Source organism: Dermacentor andersoni, chromosome 4, assembly GCF_023375885.2.
Source record: "Dermacentor andersoni chromosome 4, qqDerAnde1_hic_scaffold, whole genome shotgun sequence".
Classification (NCBI taxonomy): domain Eukaryota; kingdom Metazoa; phylum Arthropoda; class Arachnida; order Ixodida; family Ixodidae; genus Dermacentor; species Dermacentor andersoni.
Genome location: NC_092817.1, coordinates 214152427 through 214173600, shown reverse-complemented (window position 1 = coordinate 214173600; position 21174 = coordinate 214152427). Strand labels below are relative to the sequence as shown.

The window sequence follows — 21174 nt, the reverse complement described above, 5'->3', positions numbered from 1 at the left end:
ACTATCAAAGAGTGGTAGATGGTCATCATTGGTCAGTGAAATATGATTACTAGCACTGTCGGGAGATATCACATGCCAAAACTTTTTGGGATTGGATTTTAAAAGAGAGGAGAGGTCTTGAGAAAATATTTATCGTTAGAAACGCGAACAGCAGAACAATAAGACTTTAAGCATACACTGTATTTTTCCCAAACAGATGGTGTGGACACGAGTATGGCCTTTTTGTAGAGACGTTTCTTTTGATTTCAATGACGACGAAGAGCTTTTGTGAACCATGGTTTAGATTTGTCATTTGAGATAGAAATCAAGGGAACATATTTCTATGCTACATTATTTATCATGTTCTTAAAAAGCACCCAGCTGTGTTCAACAGACCTATCCGAAAATGAGAGCAACAACGTTTGAATGAAAAAGTCATTGCTCTTATTATTAATTTCTTTATAATAGGCTCTATTATAATTGTGAATTTGCCTGGTTGTAGTTACCTTGAAATGCTAATGGGACATTAAGCTCTAAATGAATAAGCTTGTGGTCACTAAAACCATCGAAGTACAGAACTTTGCCAGTCGTTTCAGGTGCACTGCAGAAGACAAGATCTAAAATGTTAGAACCATGAGTTGGTTGATTTATGACTTGAAAAAAATTGAAGTCTAAAGTAAGGCTGATAAGCTCCGCTGAGCTGCGACATGAGGTTGACAAATTCTGCCAGTCAATGTGCGGGAAGTCAAAGTCACCAACCAGGTAAATGAATTCAGCTGGGCATGTTTGCATGGCAGAAGTAATACTGGCATGAAGTTTAGTCATGAAGGAGAGATCAGAATCTGGCGATCGGTAGCAGACGCCAACCAATACCTTGACCGATACCGTTGCACAGACGGCCCACGCTATTTCCAGAGAAAAATCACTATGTACGTGGTATGAAGCAAGCGCTTTCTTGATGGCGATAAGGACACCGCCATCTCCCTTAACGGAACGGTCACACCTGTATATGTTATAGCGTTTTTTTGGTTAGGGAAAATTTCATTGAGAATATACAGAATATACATACTTGGGAGCAGTGGCATAGCCAGAAATTTCGTCCGGCAGGGAGGAGGGATCACATTGCAGCTCGGCCTCCTCCTCATGAAATTTGTCAAGGTATGAAATACATAAACAATACCTACATTGCCATTGCCAAAGATGCTGTAAACGAATTCTTGAATGCTAGCACTGTCAAGACAAGTAAAATATATATTTTTTTCATAAAAGAATACACTCGTATGTCCGAAAAATCGTGTTCAAAATACCGTATTTACCTGAATGTAACGCGAGTTTTTTTACCAAAAATAGAAGTGAGAAATCACCCCCCCGGCATTACATTCGAATGCTAGGTATAAAAATGCTAAGAAAGGCACCAAACACTCATTATTAAGCTCGTTTAATGTGCCGCATTTACGTGCCTGTCGACTGACCTGCTCCTTCAAAGTCACGAGCTCCAAATTCAGCGGTCAACCAATACATGAACCATGGCCAGGGCGAGTCACAAATGCGGTGCAAACACGAAAAAGGCAGAGCAAACGACACCAACGAGAGCGCGCCAGCGACAAGTCACCTTAGAGGGACCAAACGCGCACGTGAGTGTCGAACGATTGGCGTGCGAAATGGACGCGCCTTTTTCTCACCACTAGGTGATTCTACGATGAGCACCTCATGGCACAAAAAATGGACGTACCTTTTTCTCACCACTAGGTGATTCTAGTGACGTAGCGATCCGTTTGGGCCACTGGTGGCGTGTCCTGGGCACTTGTTTCCACGATAATACCACATGACCTACGCCACCAACTCCTCAGGCAGTGCATAGTTGCATTGTCTGTTCAGCGCTTCGACACGTTGGTCTGTTCCTGCCTGTTTAATGTGCCTTAATCCGAAATGGCGTGCTCTCGCACTCAGTATACTGCTGGCTTCAAACGCAACGATATTCTACACGCCGAAAGAGTCGGTAACGAAAATGACGTCCATTCTTCAGCCCTTGGATGTTTGCTTGAACAAGCTGTTCAAGGATCGCTTGCGGCAGCTGTATTGGGATTGGATTGAATGTGGATCTACCTCAACACCTGCAGGGAAAATGAAACGTCCGAGTGCATCTACTGTTGCCCAGTGTGTTTGCTTGAACAAGCTGTTCAAGGATCGCTTGCGGCAGCTGTATTGGGATTGGATTGAATGTGGATCTACCTCAACACCTGCAGGGAAAATGAAACGTCCGAGTGCATCTACTGTTGCCCAGTGGGTTTAGCTGCTTGGTACGGGCTGTCTCATGAAACAGTCTACTGCGCATTTAAGAAATGTTTATTTCAAATGCCCTCGACGGAAGTGAGGACGATTTGCTGTGGGGAACAACTAGTGACAAAGAGGAGTCCAGCTGTGATGACGACAGCAACGCTGACATCAGTGGCGAGGATGAAGATTAGACATAGTTTGCAGGTACTTCAATAAAGCTGCTCTCGACTTTTCCTATAGTCTGTTTCCTGCATTGCATTCGTGTTTCTCGCATTACATTCTCGTTTTTGCATCTTTGATCTTGCACGTTCGCAAAGTCGATCCTCACGTTACAATTGTGTTCCTTTTATTTCCCCCGGTTTCGCCCTAGCAAAGTCGACCCTCGCGTTACAATTGGGGTCGCATTACATTCGGGTAAATACGGTAACTGGTATCAATGCTTCCATGCTTTTTGCCTATTTATTAAGCAAAGAAAATATCACGTGAACTTTAGAACTATACGAGTTCGAAACCAGCAAAGCAGTGCATGCCGCTGATATGAAAAATGTAAAGGCCATGAAATTAAAAACTTGAGGAGAAATATTTTATTGAAACTTTGTCATTCAAGAACCTTGTTTACATTTTTGTAGTTATGTAACTGCCAGGGGAAAATCTCAATGACACTATCCTTTGTTCCGATGTACTGCGCAGGAGCAGCTGTCACCACTCGTGTATTGTGAGTAATGGCACCGATGTTATAATTGTAACAGAGAGCACATATAAAAAGCAGGTGTTCTCCAAGATATACGAGGGCGAGACAAACGAAAGTGATCAAATGTGAATATATGATAAACGGGTACATTATTTAAAAGTAGTCTCCATGAGCATTTAGACATTTCTCCTACTGACTAACGAGTCGCATGATTCCTGTCTCACAAAACGCCTTGGATTCTCATTGAGAGTTGGACTTCTCCACCTTGTGGCTGGTTCAAAAAGTGTGTAACTGACTCTTTCAAGTCATCGTCCAACACAAATCTGGTTCCCTTGAGCTGTTTATTCAGTTGCCCCAAAGTGTGGAAGTCGCAAGGCGACAGGTTTGCGATGTATGGCGGATGTTGCAGCGTTTCCCACTTGAACTTTGCCGGTTTTGTCATGGAGCAAGATGACTCCATTCATCAATTTCCCACGTCGTTTGTTCTTCTTCCGGCATTTCACAACATCGGGAACGATTGATAGTCTATCCAGGTTTAGCAAATTCGATCAGTAATGGCCCCCGACGATCGAAAAAGTCAACAACACCTTTCCAGCGGAAATGACAGCCTTTGCTTTCTTTGGGGGTGGTGAATTCGAATGTTTCCAGCGTAAGCTTTGCTGTCGCGTTTCAGGCCCATAGTAGTGGCACCATGATTCGTTCCCGGTGACAACTACGGACAAGAAGTCATCACTCTAATTGTGATACCGGATCAGACTAGTCAAGGCAGCGCCGAACATCTCTGTCATCTGGAGGTGGTTCAAAATCTTGGGCATCTCTTGCGCACACAAGAGCCGATGACCGAGATATTCATGAATTATGGCATGAACCAAACTGTGACTGATGTTCACGCACTCTGCCAGTTCATCTATACTTATCCTCTGTTTTTGTCTAATAAGTTCATCAATCTTTTCAATTCTGTTGGGGGTGATTGCATGGTGGCTTTCGTGCGGTCTTGGATTGTTTTTGCAGCTTTCACGTCCTTCTTTGAACAGTTTGCTCCAACGCTTCACAGTGGCCAGTGAAATGCAATGTTCAACGTACACGGCAGCCATACCGCGACTAATTTCTTTTTGGGAAACACCTTCAGCTGTCAAAAACATCGTGACACGGCGCTGTTAAACTTTTCGAGAGCCCATTACGTCACGCAACCATGTTCAACCCATTGTATGAGAGCATTATAGAACGTTTATCCCCACACCTGCATGTCACTTACGTATATGAGAGATGCCTGTGTGCTACGCGTATGCCTCGCAGATAATGAGCCGAACAATTATTGGCTCACTTTTATTTCACTCACCTTCGTGCATTAGAAATGCGAAGATACACTTGATAAAGGGCAAAAAAGTGTAACTGGAAACAAAGTTCACTGCACGAATACACAAAACCTCGCAACAAAATATTTAGATATACGTATAAGTATCCAATAAATCTATGTATCTAAGAAAAAGTCAATGTATATAATGCATCAAACAAGGCAAATAAACATCCTGTGCAATCAGATTCACATATCACAGAATCCTAAGGCCCGCTCCCCCACCCTCCACTCCCCCTGACGTATCGTGCGTGATGGAAGGTGGCGCGCTTTCTCCTCCCTTTTCTCCCTTGCGCAAAGAAGACTGAGCCACCATCGTAGGCTCACCTATGCCCCCACCACCCCCTTACACTTTCACACGCACATACAGCATGTGGCATGCGGTCACGATGTCATCGCATAGGACTTTATACAGAACATGAGAGCGACGGCGACGACAGGAATGCGCCTGGAGTATCTATATAATTGCTACCACAATAATATAATAATAGTATCTGGCTACTGAAGCATGCCGTGGGCCATTACTTTCTGCAAAAGAAGAACTAACAAAATCGAAGTTTCACAATGCGGCAATTCACTGCACCACAACAACACCTTTCTTTCTTTTGTAGGGCGGGCGCACCGGAAAGAAAAAAAAAAAACAGCAAAGGAAAGCATGTTGGCCACAATCGAATGCCTACACTTAGCACCTATCATGTGGCTAGCAAAGGAATATCAAAGAAAACGTGAGACGCTTGGTCCACGGAGAAGTTTACGCATACTGCTCAGTATTCTACACCGGCGAGACAAGACTTTCTGGAGTGGTCGTGCTCAAGCGAGCACGTTGCAATCTGTGGAGTTCCCAAAGTGATGAGGGCAAGTGACCATTGTTTCTTTTTCTCGTCTGCTAGCCGGAAAGCGTCCTGAACTCTGCCAAGCGAAAATGCACTTGGCCAGAGAAAAACGAACGCGCACCAAAGCGCACTGCGCAGTGGTCGGGGCAACATGAGAAAAATGCATGCCCTTTGGCCGACTCTGGCAGCCCGCGGGTAGCGAGAACAAGAAAATTGAAGAGGCTCAATGTCTGCTCGCTAATAAAAGTCGAAATAATAAAATAAAAATAATAATAATAAAAGTAGAAACATAAATAAGAAGGTACTTACCTTTACTAGCTTTAGTGTATTGACATGGATGCTTTGGTGCAGGTAAAAAACATGTTGGTATTCTTTTCTGTGACATGACGGCGGAAATGAACCACCACAATGCTTCGTCTCATGGGACCTCACTGCATGCTTTGCCAACTTGTCTGATAGTGTGTTCATTTGACTTTTCTCATTGTGTGGTCCAATCTACGACTTTAGAGAAGTCAATGCTCCTTTGGGGTCAAATGTTTATAACAACATTAAACCCACGAAGTTCCAGAATTCAAAATCTAAAGCAAGACTTTGAAAATGTCGCTGCACATCAAGAGTTTATGAGAACTTTACACCCACAAAGTTTCGAAATCAGCTTTACTTCGCTGGCTGCAGAAAGCACATCTTGAAATGCCGCCCACCTTCCCATCAATGGAAAAATACTGTGGGAGAAGGCCAACGACTTGGCTCTATAACTTGGGCACGAAGAGTTCAAGTGTAGATATGGATGGTTCAGCCATTTTAAAGAGCGCAATAATTTGACCTTCGTAGCCTTCTGTGGGGAGAGCAACAGCGCAATCGAGAGCATCGTCGACGACTGGAAGAAACACACAGCTCTGTTGCATAGAGACTATGGTGCAGACGATGTGTACAACCTTGACGAGGCAGCCCTTTTTTACAGGATGCTGCTCACCAAACGTTTACAGCAAAGGACACGACGGTCAAGGGTCGAAAGCAGGGCAAGGAAAAAATTACCATTCTTTTGGAGCGAACATGTGCTGTAATCACAAGTTGCCGCTACTCGTAGTTGGAAAGAGTGGGAAGCCTCGCTGCTTTAAAGATGCACGGCTGCCACCAAGGGATGAGCTTATCGACTGGCCCAACAAGAAAGCCTGGGTCACAGGTGCAATATTTTAAGATTACGTTCGGCAGCTTGACTGCAAGTTTGCGGCCACAGGCAGGAATGTACTCTTCGTTGTTAATAATTGCCCGGCGCATGGTGACATCCCACACCTGAAAGCTATCAGGATGGTATTTCTTTCTCCGAACACCCTGTCGATCTCGCAGCCAATGGACCAAGGCGTCATTCATCACACGAGGAAGATTTACCGCCACCACCTGCTCAAGCGCATGCTCCTTTGCTAGGACAACGGCAAGGAGTACTCCATCGACCTCCTCGGGGCCATATGTCTTATTGTGTATGCAGGGAAGCAAGTGGAACCCACTTTGATCATGCGGTGTTTTAAACATGCTGGCTTCTCAAAGGAAAGCACCGTCGATGCCGATGCCAACTATTCATGTGCACTTGATGAAGAAGGAGCCGAGTATTCTGACTGCATCAATGCACTCTGGGCAGAGGATAGCGAATCCGGTGCAGTCGGCTTCGCCGAGTATCTGAACTTTGAAAATGATCAACAAACGTGCTACTCAGAATTGGAGAGTGAAGCTACCGCTGATGTGACCATTTGCAATGACAGCGACGATGACGACACAAACGAGCCCTCCTGATCACCCGCTCTCTGGGAAGTTATCGTATCGCTGAACGTTATCCACAGTTTCGTTGAGTGCTACGGTGGAAATCCTCAAATGCTGCATGTAGTTGGCCAACTAGAAAACATGATCCTTGGAGCCTCGAACTACAGGACGCGGCAAACCAGCATCTCTGATTACTTTAAGTAATCCACAGATCGCCGAATAAAGACAGCGAACTGTTTAAGTGAAATTTTTTGCCTGGGTTGGATTTTTTTTTAGAGTTTGGTTAATTTGAAAACCTGCTTAATTTGACGATATTTTTCGATCCCAATGACTTCAACTTAACAAGGTTTTACTGTAAATAAATAAATGGGTAAGGAGAGGGTGGGGTTTCTTAAGAGATAAGGGAACTTTATATGGTCGAAAAACTTGCTTTGAGGTGTGGCTTCACAGCAGATCTGGCACATGTTGCCATGAAGCCACACTTTAGGGCAAAATTCGCATATAACCCGCAATTCAAATTTATTTGACATTAAAGAAAAAATTGGGTGCTGGTTATATGTGCAAAAATGCGGTATACAGGCATTATACAGAACAGTTTCAATCGTGATCAAACCTGATGGAGACCAAATTTTCTGATCGCAATTGCCTCTTTTGTGCACTCTGCATAAAGGAGCCAATTATGATTGAAAGCTAGTATGGAACCGGTGTAAGTTGGCTCTATCTCGCTGCAGATTCTCTGATGTCCAAAATGCCTTTTAATCTGTGCAGGTTGCATTGTGAATGCTCTACAGAAAAGACTGAAGTTCATGAGAGACAAATCTCAGCACCTTTTGAAGGCACTTCAGGAAAAAAAAGGGCAGCACCAAAACAGATGATGTCGTGATGTCATCATCATCATCATCAGCCTATTTATGTCCACTGCAGGACGAAGGCCTCTCCCTGCGATCTCCAATTACGCCTGGCCTGCGCCAACAGATTCCAACTAGCACCTGTGAATTTCCTAATTTCGTCGCTCCACCTAGTCTTCTGCCGTCCTCGATTGCATTTGCCTTCTCTTGGTACCCATTCTGTAACTCTAATGGTCCAACGGTTATCTAACCGGCGCAGTACATGACCTGCCCAGCTCCATTTTTTCTCTTGATGTCAATTAGAATATTGTCTATACCCGTTTGCACTCTGATCCAAACCACTCTACTTGTCTCTTGACATTATGCCTAGCAAGGGACCCATACATATATATGGGTCCCTTGCTCGAAATAAAGATTGTTGCAGGTTAGCGCCCGTGTTTGTCACGTCTTCCTTTCGTCCTTGTCTTTATCACGCGCTATAAGCCTCAGAATGTCTTACCACCAAACCCAAATCACTGCATTACTACTGCGATAACAGCTTTGTACCCACGATGCGCCCATCAGGCAGGGCAACTTGTGCTATCTCTCGCTATAGTTCTATGCATGTTCTGTCACAGCCTTTAAATACTGCCCACACTTAAATGATGCTCTCAGTTTGGTCGATCGTTGTCTGTGCTCGCACATGCTGCTTGTTGTGTCAGCAGCGGCAGGCAAGCGGGGGGCCCCGACGGGCGAACGCGCGGCTAGCGCCGGCGCAGTGAAGGAGACACGGAGCTAACTGCTCCCGATGAAAACCGGAACGAAGACCGAGCCGACCCGCGGCCGTTTATTACTTATAAAGGCTTCACACGCTAGATGACACCTCCCAATTGGTCCAAGCTTGTCACATGACAGAAGGGGGGTGCACCATACATGTACGATGACACAGAGATCCGACAGGGGGCGACACTATACTACATCATCCCCCCCTGGAAACAAAGCAAGCATACAGTGAAACGCGCACACATGACGCGCACTTAAGTCCAAAGGCAATTTCAGTTCGTTCCCCCCCATGTTCACACACGCGTACCAGTCGCACACAAAGCACGCACTTAAGTCCACAACAAATTCAATCCGTCCCTGCCCCAGTTCACATACACGTGCACCAGTCTTGGGCACCAAAACACAGGCAGTCACTCAAAGTCTGACAAGGAACACGGCACAAAACTCACTGCACCGCAACAAGGAGCACATTTTATACCTGTGTTAATGAAACATGTGGACTGTCTGCTAAATGTCACAACAAGGCCCTTAGCCGTGGCATTTCTAAGACTGAAATACACTCTACACTACAGAAACAAAATCATCGAGCCACGGAGGCCGTTTTCTGTCACGATGGGGACGCGTGCGTACCTCAGAAGAACTTGGGGGTTGCGACGCGTATCGGTCGACTTTAAAGACCCAGTCGTCCCACTATTTACCTCCCCCTGGTTGGACAATTGAATGTGGTTATCGCTCAAAGCTGGAGAGGGTTGCCCAGGAAGCTCCTCTCGACGTCCCAACAAGTCCTGGGAGGCTACCGATTCCCCCACGGAATCAGAGACGACTGCTGACTGTGTAGACTCTGAAGTGATACAGTCAGACGCACAACTTAACTGAAGCTTATGACTATAAGAAAACGCTTTCACTACAGACAAGTCATCGGAATGACTATCCAAGTTTGAATATGAGTACAAAAAGTCCCTATTACTTGTACACAATGTACTACCTGCTGGATCCTTCATCACTATGGTTAACTTAGACACATGCCACGTTTGCCCATCACTGAGTAGAAAAGTAGATGGTCCTATCTGGGCCTTGACTTTACGAGGTTTACTGTACTTAAAAAATCCTTTCCTGTTAAATCTTATTCTGACGGTGTCTCCCACCTTGATACGAGTTGCCTGAGCACCTCTACGTTTGTCTACGTACTGTTTAGTCTGCCACTGTTTCTGCAAGACCCTTTCTTGAACTTGAGACACAAGACTGTCCTGTTCCCGTAGATCAACACAGAGCCGCATGGTTCCATCCTTCTTGTGCACCACCACGAGTGGAGACACCCACTCTGAAGCCTCGACGCGCTCGATGACGTCGCAGTCCTCGAGACGTTGCAATTCATTTGTTACCTGGTCACGGAGAGCCAGGGGTAGTCGGCGCAACTTTGAAGATACTGGTTTCGCATCTTGCTGCCGATGAATTCGGTGCACAAAGTTGTTGACGAGGCCCAACTCGTCACTGGAAAGGTGATCAAAATCCGGAGGAACACCGTGGGGCTCTGTACTGAAGGAAGCGATGGTAGACGACATGTCAGCGACGTACCGTCGATCTGTATGCCCAAGCGTTGGATGGCGTCTAAACCCAGCAGTGATGTTCCTGTAGTCGTTACGTGGAACGTGACGGAGCATGACCTTTGGAAAAACTGGACAGTGGCTTGAAACAGGCCTTGAACGTCGATGCGTTGCTTGGATAAATTTTTCAAGTCCACTGTTTGTGACAGTCTGTGCTGTCGACCAAAGTGCTTTCCAAAATCTTCGGCCGTCATCAATGAGACAGACGCTCCCGTATCCACCGGCAGTCGCATGGAGACGCCGTTCACTACGACTGGAACTTCCAAATCTTTTTTAGTTTCAAAAGCGCTTACCGTCAAGACAGACGCGGACGGCTGCCCTGCGGAAGTTGAAGACAGCGTCTCTGCGGAAGAGACGTGTTGAACAGTACGGGTTTTTCGGCATACTGATGCAAAATGGCCCAACGTGTGGCAGGCGTTGCACCGCCGGTTCCTTGCTGGACAATTCCTGTACGTTGCAATATGCTTCGTGCTGCCACACCGGTCGCATGCACCACGGTTCCCGGAGGAGCCATGTGCGAAATGTCGGCCCTCTCGGCGGCTTCTCGGAAGAAGTCGGCCGTCTCGGCGGCTTCTCGGAAGAAGTCGGCCGTCTCGGCGGCTTCTCGGAAGAAGTCGGCCGTCTTCATGGCCTCCCGGACTACGTCGGCCATCTTGGCCCGTCAACGGAACGCCAAATTGAGATGCCTCAATTCTTCGAACATTTTCGGAGCCGAACGCGTGGTTCGCTCGATGCAAGGCTTCTAACGAGCGTCCAATTTCTTCTGCCTTGTCCAGGGACAGGGTTTCGCCATGAGCCAGCAACTTTTCGCGAACGCTGACGTTCGCTACCCCATGTATAATTTGGTCTCGGACGCGCTCGTTGTAGGCTGTGCCGAAGTTGCACTGTACCGCCTTCTCCTTCAATGCGGTCACGAATTCCAGGAATCCTTCTCCCTCGAACTGCTTTCGACTGGTGAATTCGTGCCGTTCCGCCAGGACATTTGTTGACACGGCGAACAGCCGGTCAAGCCGCTGCAAGAGTCTCGGAAACTCTGACGCTGGCGGGACCGCATCACTTGACGTAGACGCTGCGCCGGTCGACTGCCTTGCTGCTTCGCTTGAAGCTGACGCTGCGCTGGTTAACTGCCTTGCTGCTTCCTGCTCCTCGTCTGCAAAGTACTTCCGTTGTCCCTCACGCCCGAGAGCGCTGACGAGCGTGGACGCTCGTCGCGCGTCCGTCCAGTCGCCACCGCCGGCCGCTTCGAGGTGGGCCTGAAAAATTTTTTTCCATCGATGCCATGGAATTAACGGTGGCCCGGGCAATTCCAGAAAAACGGGAAGGTTCGCCGTGAAAGACGCCATGCCCGGTAGCGTGCAGGAGACAGTGCAGAAAACAAGCCGGAGCTCGCAGCAGGAATGGGGCAAGGAAGAACAAAAGGGGGCGAGAAGGCCTAGGCTCGGAAGCCTCGCGACGCCAAGTGCGTCGGCGGCGTTTGCCTACCGCGTGGACATGGGAAGGGTCGCTTCACTTACGAAGCTCGTTGGTTTCCCGGGGCTTCGGTCGGAACCGCTGCGGGAATCCCATCCTCGTCGCCAAAAGATGTTGTGTCGGCAGCGGCAGGCAAGTGGGGGGCCCCGACGGGCGAACGCGCGGCTAGCGCCGGCGCAGTGAAGGAGACACGGAGCTAACTGCTCCCGATGAAAACCGGAACGAAGACCGAGCCGACCCGCGGCCGTTTATTACTTATAAAGGCTTCACACGCTAGATGACACCTCCCAATTGGTCCAAGCTTGTCACATGACAGAAGGGGGGTGCACCATCTAGCTAAACAACTACAAAACATACATGTACGATGACACAGAGATCCGACAGGGGGCGACACTATACTACACTGCTGCTACTAAGCAAGTTGCTGTTGCTTACGCAGGGCACAAGTTCGCCTCAATAAATGTTTATCTTGCCACATGCTCGTCCTCTGTAGTTACCGGTGTCTCGCACCACTCGTGACTATATGAACAAACGCTGGACGTGGGGAAATCGCACGACAAACTGTGAATGCAGTTTTGACGGCTTGGCTTGTTTTGTGATTTGGGAATGAATGGCGCCTTGTCCTGTCGTCCCTCTTGTGTCCGTTGTTTTGCACTAAACAAAGTAATTATGGATTCACACCAACTAGCCCACCAACGCGTTGTGACGGTCGGCGACTAATGGAAAACCTAGGCTTTGCTGTTTTTGGTCTCAAGAGGGCACCAGCCACATGGCCAGCGACTGTGCCGGTGGTGTATCGAAACCAAAATATAGCTATTTCTGCTCAACTCAGTCAGGGTTCATACAGAACATTTGACTCAACATTCAAGGGCGATTCAAGGACCTCAAGGATGCTGAAGGCTTAAATTCAAGGAGGAGGGAATGAACCTTCTTCATAGACATACACTAGAAAATAGCTGGATCTTCTTCTCCTTAGCTGCAATTTCCTGGAGCTAAGCAGCTTCTGAGTTGCACACACACTTCAAGTTCTTCAAGTTGCTTTTATAAGTTGACTTCCCCATGTCAGTTGTCTTCTGGCATGAAGGTTAACAGTGTCCGAATGCAGCCAAATCGTTCCCTACCATGGGGGAAAATAGGTGTTTTGTAGGCTACGCCAGATTGTCTTTCTTTTTTTTTGTCTGCAGGAACTACTGCACTCAATATTTTAAATAGCACACAAACAAAAAGGAGAACAAATGCCCTTTTCACATAAAAAAGTGCACCAGTGCATCATTAAACTTGATGCACTGGTCGCCACGAAAGAAAATTTCTCCTTTCCCATGTACTTAAGGCGAGAAGTGGGTTCCAAAACCAATTTTGTTAATTTTAGTGTGAACTGGATGATATTGAACAGTATTGTTCAGTTTTTTCTGCTGATTGCAAATATCTAATTAGATTTTGTATAGCTGCATCAGAACTAATGATCCAAAGTTTTAGTACAAAAATTCAGTCAATTTCTTACAAGACTTTTCAAAAACTTAACTTTGTCAAAAGCAAAAACAAAGTATACGGCCACAACACCAGAGAGTAGCTCTAGCCGGTGATGCTATTTTTATTGTTCTCAGTGCACTTATTTTGCAAAAAAAAAAAAAAAACATGTAAACATAATTGCAATATTTTTGCTAATTTTCATTTGTATTTAGTGGCAATTAAAATTTAGCCGACAACTTTAAAAATAAATAAATAGTATCACCGGCTAGATCCGTTCGACACGAATATGTTGATACCAAACATTTTGCTGGTACTTAGAACTGGAACTATAATGAAGCTGAGCAAAACGAATATGAACTTTCAGTTTACTGTAACTTTGAATGGCCTAACAATATGCCAATATGAATTGCATCACTCTGTGGCCCCGTCTTTCAGCAACAAGTTCATGACATTATATGGCCATTGTGCAAAAATAACACTGAGATATTGGTTTCAATATCATGCATAGTCATTGAAAGCAATGCCAGAAAGCTAGCACCACGAGCTTCACATTTTTATTTTAGTTCCTTGTTGAACAGAAGGCACACAAATGGCATCCCTATGCAAATAAAGTTGCACAGAGTTCATGGCCACAACAAAATATGTCCGTTCCACGAAGTTTATGGCTACAACAAAAAATCTGGATCAAATCCTAGCGGTGGTCGCCACATTTCAATGGAGCCAAAACGCAAAAAAGTTCCTGTGCTTGTGTTGTAGCGCTTCCCAAGTGGTCAAAATTAATCCAGAATCATGTCATGGTTTCGGAACGTAAAATCCCAGAATTCAAATAAAAAAAAAAATTGATATCTCTTGCACACTCGCACAATTGTGCATTCAGCACAGATCATACTTAGACCTATAGAAGCCCAGGACTGTAGGCAGAGTCTATTGCTGGCTTGTGCCTTTTTGCAAGCTTGTTTGTCAAAGCATTTCTGTTTGTGTGATCGTTGTCGGACATGTGAAGCCTCCAACGATCCTTTTCATCCTCCGACAATCCTTTCGCGCATGCCACAGGTGGAGCACTCCGCAAGCTTGGCACAGAGCCCGTACTCCTTGGCGGGGTCCTTCGAAAGCATCAGCGTTTTCTCGTATGCACACAGGACACGGCATAAGTCCAAAAAAGTCTTGTACCATGGATAAATCCACGATCGCAAATTCTGTTCCACTGTTGCTGACGCCCTCTTTCGTGTCAACACCCAGCAGCTCAAACTTTCGCTCCATTGCAGAATGCATCGCCAGGTGCGTTTTTGCCTTATCAGCGATCGTTGCGGGCTTGCTACTTTCTTCGTCGTGAAGAAAACGTTATCTGCACATTCTGTGCCAACACACGAGGCGTGGGTGGACGAAGTGTTGATGTTAGACGTACCGAGTTGCAGCTTGGAACTCGATCCGGCAGAATCTTCAGGCCGACCAGCAACCGGCAACTCCGGGTGCATGACAGGCCGCTTTCGCGCCTTGCCGAACACTTGACGCATAATAGTCTTCAGACGACGATTTCCTACAGCCATTCTGGCGGCGAAAACGACACCTTATTGAATGTTGTCGAGAAGCAAGCGGCTGAACAAATGTTCACAGCGGCGCAATAAAACCACAGAGAGAAACACGCAGCGCACACGAGAGCGACACGGGCACGCGAGACACACAGCCATCAAAAGTGAGACCGGGTACCCCGAGATCTGAGATCTCGGGAGGAGTCCTTGAAACAAGTTAAAATCCTTCTCGCGTTTGATTCAAGGCTATTCAAGGTTTCGAGGAGTCCTCCCGAGATCTCAGATTCACGTTCGAACTTTGCAAAGGAAACTTGATCAGATTTCTTGATTTGGAAATTAAATTCAAAAGTGAGAGTCATGTGTGTTGGCAGTATTGCCCTAGATCGAAAAAATCACTCCTCCCGTACGAATCGTCCGACTCCAAATTAATAAAACGTGCCACAGTTTCCTTGTGCTTGACGAATGCTCTTAACAAGAGTTGCACCCACTCATTGCAGCAGAGTTTTGAAGCCAAGAAGGCGAGATTAATGCCGGCAGGGTACCCGGTCTCACTTTTGATGGCTGTGTCAGAATCCTTGTTTAGAAAGCACACAAAAAGGAAAACCATGGAAACCGCGGACAATGAATATTCAAAACGAAAAAAGGTCGTAGTGATGTCGCATTTGCATGGCTTGTCCCAAACCTTAAGAGGGTGGCCACTAGGAATGGCATCCCACTAGTGTTTTCAGCGGCGAGCAAACTGGTTAGGTTGTGCAAAAGTATCAAAGGAGAGAAGAAAGATGCGACTAGTGGCTGTGGAAAAAAGCACACTACTTTTTTTCACGAAAACTGTACATCTTCGGTTGTGTATTGCATACCTCTCTCATGCGGACTGTCCTATATTGGCCAGACAGGTCATTGCATTAATGACCGCATGCGTGAGCATTGCTATTTGCTACCTACAGGTACAGGAGGGAACTTGCCATTGCATTGCAAAAAGCACGAATGCCGACCAGTTTTTGATAGTGTATCGATAGTGGGGAGAGAGCGCAGCAAACTGGAAAGAGAAATTAGCAAAGCGTTCCACATGAAAAAGTTGGGCGTGCATACATGTGTGAGTGAACCTTTGGTTCATATCAATGATCAATGACTTCAATTTCTAAATTTACCATGTTAATCCACGCGTTGTTGCCTTTGTCAGGAAGGGGTTTGACTTCACTTTTGTGTACATGTATAACTTTTGTTGATAATTGACCACAAACCTTGTTATTGTTCTCGGCTGTATAAGCATGCGTGGCGGAGATTTGTGGAATGTTTTTACAATAAACTTCAGTTGTAAGTCCAGCGTTGTCCTGTCCGTTTCTACTTACTTGTGCTCGTGTCCATACTTGCTGGAAACAATTATACGTTCACGCACAAAGAAAGCAGCTTCCAAAGAAGCTCAATATGGCGCCCGCCGGCTACCGCGTTCGCAAATGACAACGGCGCGAAGTTTGAACATTTTTGGCAATTTTTTGCTAATTCCATGGCCACCCTGGCCCGTATAAGTTTTTTTTTATTATTATTTACAGATTTAATTTAGGTTCTAGATTTCGCGGAGCGTTTCTTGAATGTATAAACGTAGCGAAAATGCGCTTTTCCGGAAATGTACTTTTTTTGCAATTTTTTTTCATCTCAAGACCCGCGTCTCCCCTTAAGATAGGAGCTCCCGAGCTAAAGCTTCCTCTTAAGGGCCCTTGAACCTCTCTTTGTAAAATTAACACGCAGTCATGCAAGCAGAATCCAAATTACGGAATGGCGCGCTGTTAGATGTGCAAAATTTCAGTCGTCCTTGCACAGTAAATCTCCAGTGGCAGTGCCGCAAAGCTGTGAGAAACATCGATCATGTCCGAATTATCAGTTGGCGACTGTACTCGTACAGGATAGCTTTAAAAAAAAAACACGGGGTTTACTGTCCTTAAACTTCATATTTTCACCTTGATGATCTGGTGTTCTTTAATATTCACTCAGCAGGAGCGTTTTTGCATTCCAGCCCTATCCAAACGCACCTGCCACGAGTGGGAATTGAGCCGTCATGGAGGCGATGTGGCGAGTCTTGAGGCAAATGGCTAGGCACGGTGCAATCTCAACTTGTTTATAGTCGGCCAGTATTGGTGAAAAGTGTCAATATATTGCAACTACTAACATCTTGAAAGAAATTGCTAAAACATAAAAATACTGAAAATAAGCACATTTCCGGTAGTAAACAAAAATGTAAACCAGAAGAGAAAATAATTGGGCTTCTCACGTGACATCCCTTGTCACCCACCTGGAGCAGATTGGCAATCTTGCGCTTGTTGTATGCAGTGTCCTCGTACAGGATGGCACGTTGGTCTGGGTGGGAAGAACTATTCCGTGCCAAACCCTGGCTGTGAATCCTGCAACACAAAAGGTAAAAATTACAAGCACACTAGAGAAGAGCATGCATTTTAATCTGATTAGCATTTTTTGGGAACATCACCCAGTTTGCAGCATATTTGTTGTTCTTTCGTGCCAGTTGGGGTGTAGTCCATGGATAATGGGTAGCTGTGATCGAGCTGCTGTGATGAGGTTCCAAACCAACTGTCGGACAAACTTAGGTCACTGGGTATGTCCTGCTCTTAAATGGCCAAATATGCTTTAGAATTTCTACAGTGCTGGCCCGGAATTGAACCTGCATCATATTGAAACAGCTGTCTCTCAGTAGAACCTCATACAGTAGAACCTCATAGATACGTTCCCATTACGTATGTTTTCCTGACGCTTACATTCGCAATTGAGAACAAAAAAAAGAATAACCCACTAGAGCTATGCTCATTTTTTACCAGGTCATACATTCCCGGAAAACACGATTTTTGGGCACCAACGTTCAGTATGTTGCGAAACTGCGATCATATGATACGTTTTGCGGCAGGTAGGTCCTGTGCAAACAAGAAAATAGGCGAGGTGCGCGCGATCGATAACAGTATATTGCTGCCCACTGTGGCAGCTTCGCCACAATACTCGGCTGCCCATACCGCGTGAAAATGCCGGTGCACACTTAATTTCTCATTTCGGTACCAGCAAATCTTCTCCAGGGCCGTCGCACGTGGCATTCATAGCTATCATCGCCAATACTATTTCAATGAGCATTTTCGCCTATCTGTTTCATAGCACGTGGTGCCGTTGAAAGTGTAGCGCACGTCTTTAATAGGTGATAACTGAAATGCACCGCCATTCCCTGCTGCAGACTACAATTGTACACGTTTTCCGGCTGCTAGATTCCATTTGAGCAAGAAAAGGCGCGAGGCATGTGCAATCAAGAACAGTATACATAAAGCCGCCTGTCTCGTGAGAAAACCAAGGCGAGCACAGTTTCTTATTTCGGTATCAGCAAATCTTCGCACGGTTGTCGCATGCCGCATTCACAGCTATCGCTGCTGAACTATTGCGATAAGCATCTTCACCTATCTGTTTTACAGCACTTGTTGTGTAGTGCCATTGACAGCATATTGCACACCTTTAGCAGGGAACGCGCCGCTGTTCCCTGCTGCAAGCAGCACAATCGCATGTCGCTTCAGCGGCATCTGGCGTCGCCCACCACCTCGATTTTGTTTCGGTTTCCTTTCACCCTCTTAAAACACCACGCAATAGAAAATCAACAAAACGCCTCTCGAGCCACCAGAGCACCCCCAGCTCGACGCGCGTCAGTGTCTCGGGCCGCAACAATCCGCACGACGATTCCCATTACATAGATGCCAACAATAGTTGAGTCTGTAAAATTGTTTAGTTACTTTAAATACTACGATTTCCCGGTTAGTGTGTTTTTTCTCGCGGTTTTCCTCAAAGTGTAGGAATGAGGTTCTACTGTAGTCAAAAACGCACCTCACGTGGACTTTGCAGCAGCTAGACTAGGTGGCCCAGCATGTCCAGAGGGGCCTGGCTGCCTTCCTGCCTCATACACGACACGTTTATAGAGTGGCGATACGGCGTGTTGCTTCAATGGCAATCGCATTATGCTTGACATTCATCGCAAGAGGGGTTCTACCAGATTTTTTAGTACTCTTAAAGAAAAGGAAAATATATTTGAATTTATAGGGTACAGTGCCAAGGTTAGCCTACTTTCTTATCATCATTCCTTGCTAGTACGGCGGCCTCTGGCATTTTACTGCCAGAGCTGATGCACCAGGAGGTGGGCAATGCCACCCAAGTCATGAAACGAGGCACTTTTTCAGGTAATGAATTAGTAGCCAGTGCCAAGTGACAACTCGCATTACATCAGCATGCCAGCATGTGATGCCTCAAGCCTGTTTCAGGGAAAGTCAGAGAAGATGAGATAATCTCATGAATAGCGGCAATAGAAAAGAAACCTGCTATGAGTAACTACAAGGAAAAAATGAAGTCAGGAAAGAAACAATTTATGATAACTCAAAGGGAAGCTGATTACTTTTCGCAGAGAGATCAGGATGCCTTAGAACAGGCACTTATAAAGCGAGATATAAAAAGGAAGAAGCACGTGCTTTCTGCGGTAAACCTAGGGAAACGATGAGAGCATGTTTTATTAGAATGTGAATATATCTGCCCAGCAGTCAATTTAGGCATCTCTGGCCTCCTTGAAGCCCTTGGGTTCAGCGAGAGTAGGGGAGAAGTAAACATGTCCACATTAGAGAATAGTAAGCAGCAATTGGAAAATTGGTGGAAGTAAGGAAACGACAAAGAACAGAGGCAAGCAAATGCAAAGTTCAAAGTAGGGGTTTAGAAAGTCTGGTTATGAGAATTCATCGCGGGTTTCTTTCATCTCTTTAACATAGGCAGGACATTACGCAATATAATAACAGAAGCTTAGTGGTGCAATGCACCACCCCATTCCAAAGGGATGCTCATAGCATCCATCCATACAACAGGCTAGCAATCTTGGGCCAGAAATGGCATGCGTGAAAGCCTCCTTTCCCAAAACAAGTTTTTCCGATTGGTGCATGCTGCTGCGATCAGGATCGAAACATTCGAAAAATTTCATGAGCGGTGAGAGGGGTAACCAATGGACTGATGTACAGGGTTTTATGGCGCAAGGGCTAGATATAGCCAAGGAGCGCCATACACATGATGATCGGTTTTCAATGAATTGTTCGTGAAATGGAGAAATGTACTTCGAATTGTGGATGTGGCATGGCTGTAGATAGGCCTAAAATCAGTCGCTCTGGATTGCATAAAATATAGAAGTATTAAAACAATGACAATGACCAGAGATGTGAACAATGGCACTGTCATGTTAGATGCGGATGATGTAACAGAACATGTAGTTAATGCAGCACTGATGCCTCAACAGGGCCCTTGAATGTAAGGGCCTGGAGACACGGGCTATGCTAAATGTAACGAACGCAGGAGCAGCCTCTGGTAAGAAGCCGCACTACGTAACATTTGGTCGGATAACATGCAACGTAAGAATGTCATTTAAATAATTTAAAACTGATTTGGCGTCGAATAATGGGTTCGAGCCGAGAGATTGTGCTGGATGTAATGGGATGCGGTGTTGATACGCCAAGGGAAAGCGCTTTTCCCTCTTGCATTCTGTTTCCGTACATTTCACAAGGACGTGGATGACTGCCAGTCTTTTACCACATCTATAACATGTAGGAGGTTCATCACCAGTCAGCAAGAAGTTGTGTGTACTGTATGTGTGCCCTATTCTTAGTCGACAGAACATGACATCGGTATCTCGTAATTTTATTATAAATTGGGAGGTGCTTAAATGTGGATGATTAAGTGAAATTTATTCGAGGTTTGGGAGTCCCACAAGCGTTGCCAATAATCTCTTAATTTTTTGAAATAGAAAGTCTCAAATCTATGGTGGGGACAGAGAGTTCAGATCTTTTCTTGCTGTGGATGTGCCGATTTCGTCAGCGAGCACATTACCCTCTGTGCCCTGGCACCCAGCATATAATGACACGTTGATTACATGCATAAACAGCATCTGTCTTGTTTTCTGTCTTGCTGGTCTTGTTGTGCTGTCATGCTGTCTTGTTTAGGTAACAGGGACATAACACAGGGGAGTAAAAGAAGTGTAACCACCCTTGGAAATGTTTCCATGCCTGAGAACGTAACACGTCTCCTGCAGAAGGGTCCAAAATATGGGTTAGAGCCTGGTGTCTCAGCCCATGAGCTGATTGTGACGAACAGGAAATTGGCCATGAAAGCAAGAACTGAAAAGTACTGGGACCGCTGCCTTCTTGAGGGTGTAGACTGTCTGCGGAAGTGCTCACCAAACTTTCTTGACACGCAAAATCACAGAAGACTTAAATGGCGTGGTTTCTTTGTTTAAAAGAAATAACCTTATGCTTGCTCAAGCAGACAAAGAGAGTGGGTTTGTTGTTCTACCAAAGGGAATGTACAATGAAAGAGCGCAAGTGGCCATCAATAAGAATTTTGAGCTTGTTAAGAAGAGTGCCGTTAGGGTCAAGACCAAGTTTATTAACTTCTGTAAGGAATTAAATCTCGACAAACTTGCGAGGAATATTGCAGAGGTAGTAGCCTAAACACATTTTTTACAGCCAAGACCCACAAACCAGATATTCCATTCCGGGCTATCGTTAGTGAAGAAGGTTCGTGGCAAATAAACATTAGTCGGT

General features: G+C 45.7%; 1 protein-coding gene across 1 annotated transcript in view; it reads right to left on the bottom strand.

The window, feature by feature from the left end:
* LOC126538462 (DNA mismatch repair protein Msh6-like) overlaps window positions 1-21174 on the bottom strand; it is a 463753-nt gene that overhangs the window by 146222 nt on the left and 296357 nt on the right. Inside the window, exon 20 of the mRNA XM_050185304.3 lies at window positions 16860-16968. Coding sequence (XP_050041261.2) covers window positions 16860-16968 — 109 coding nt within the window. The remainder of the gene's footprint in view (window positions 1-16859; window positions 16969-21174) is intronic.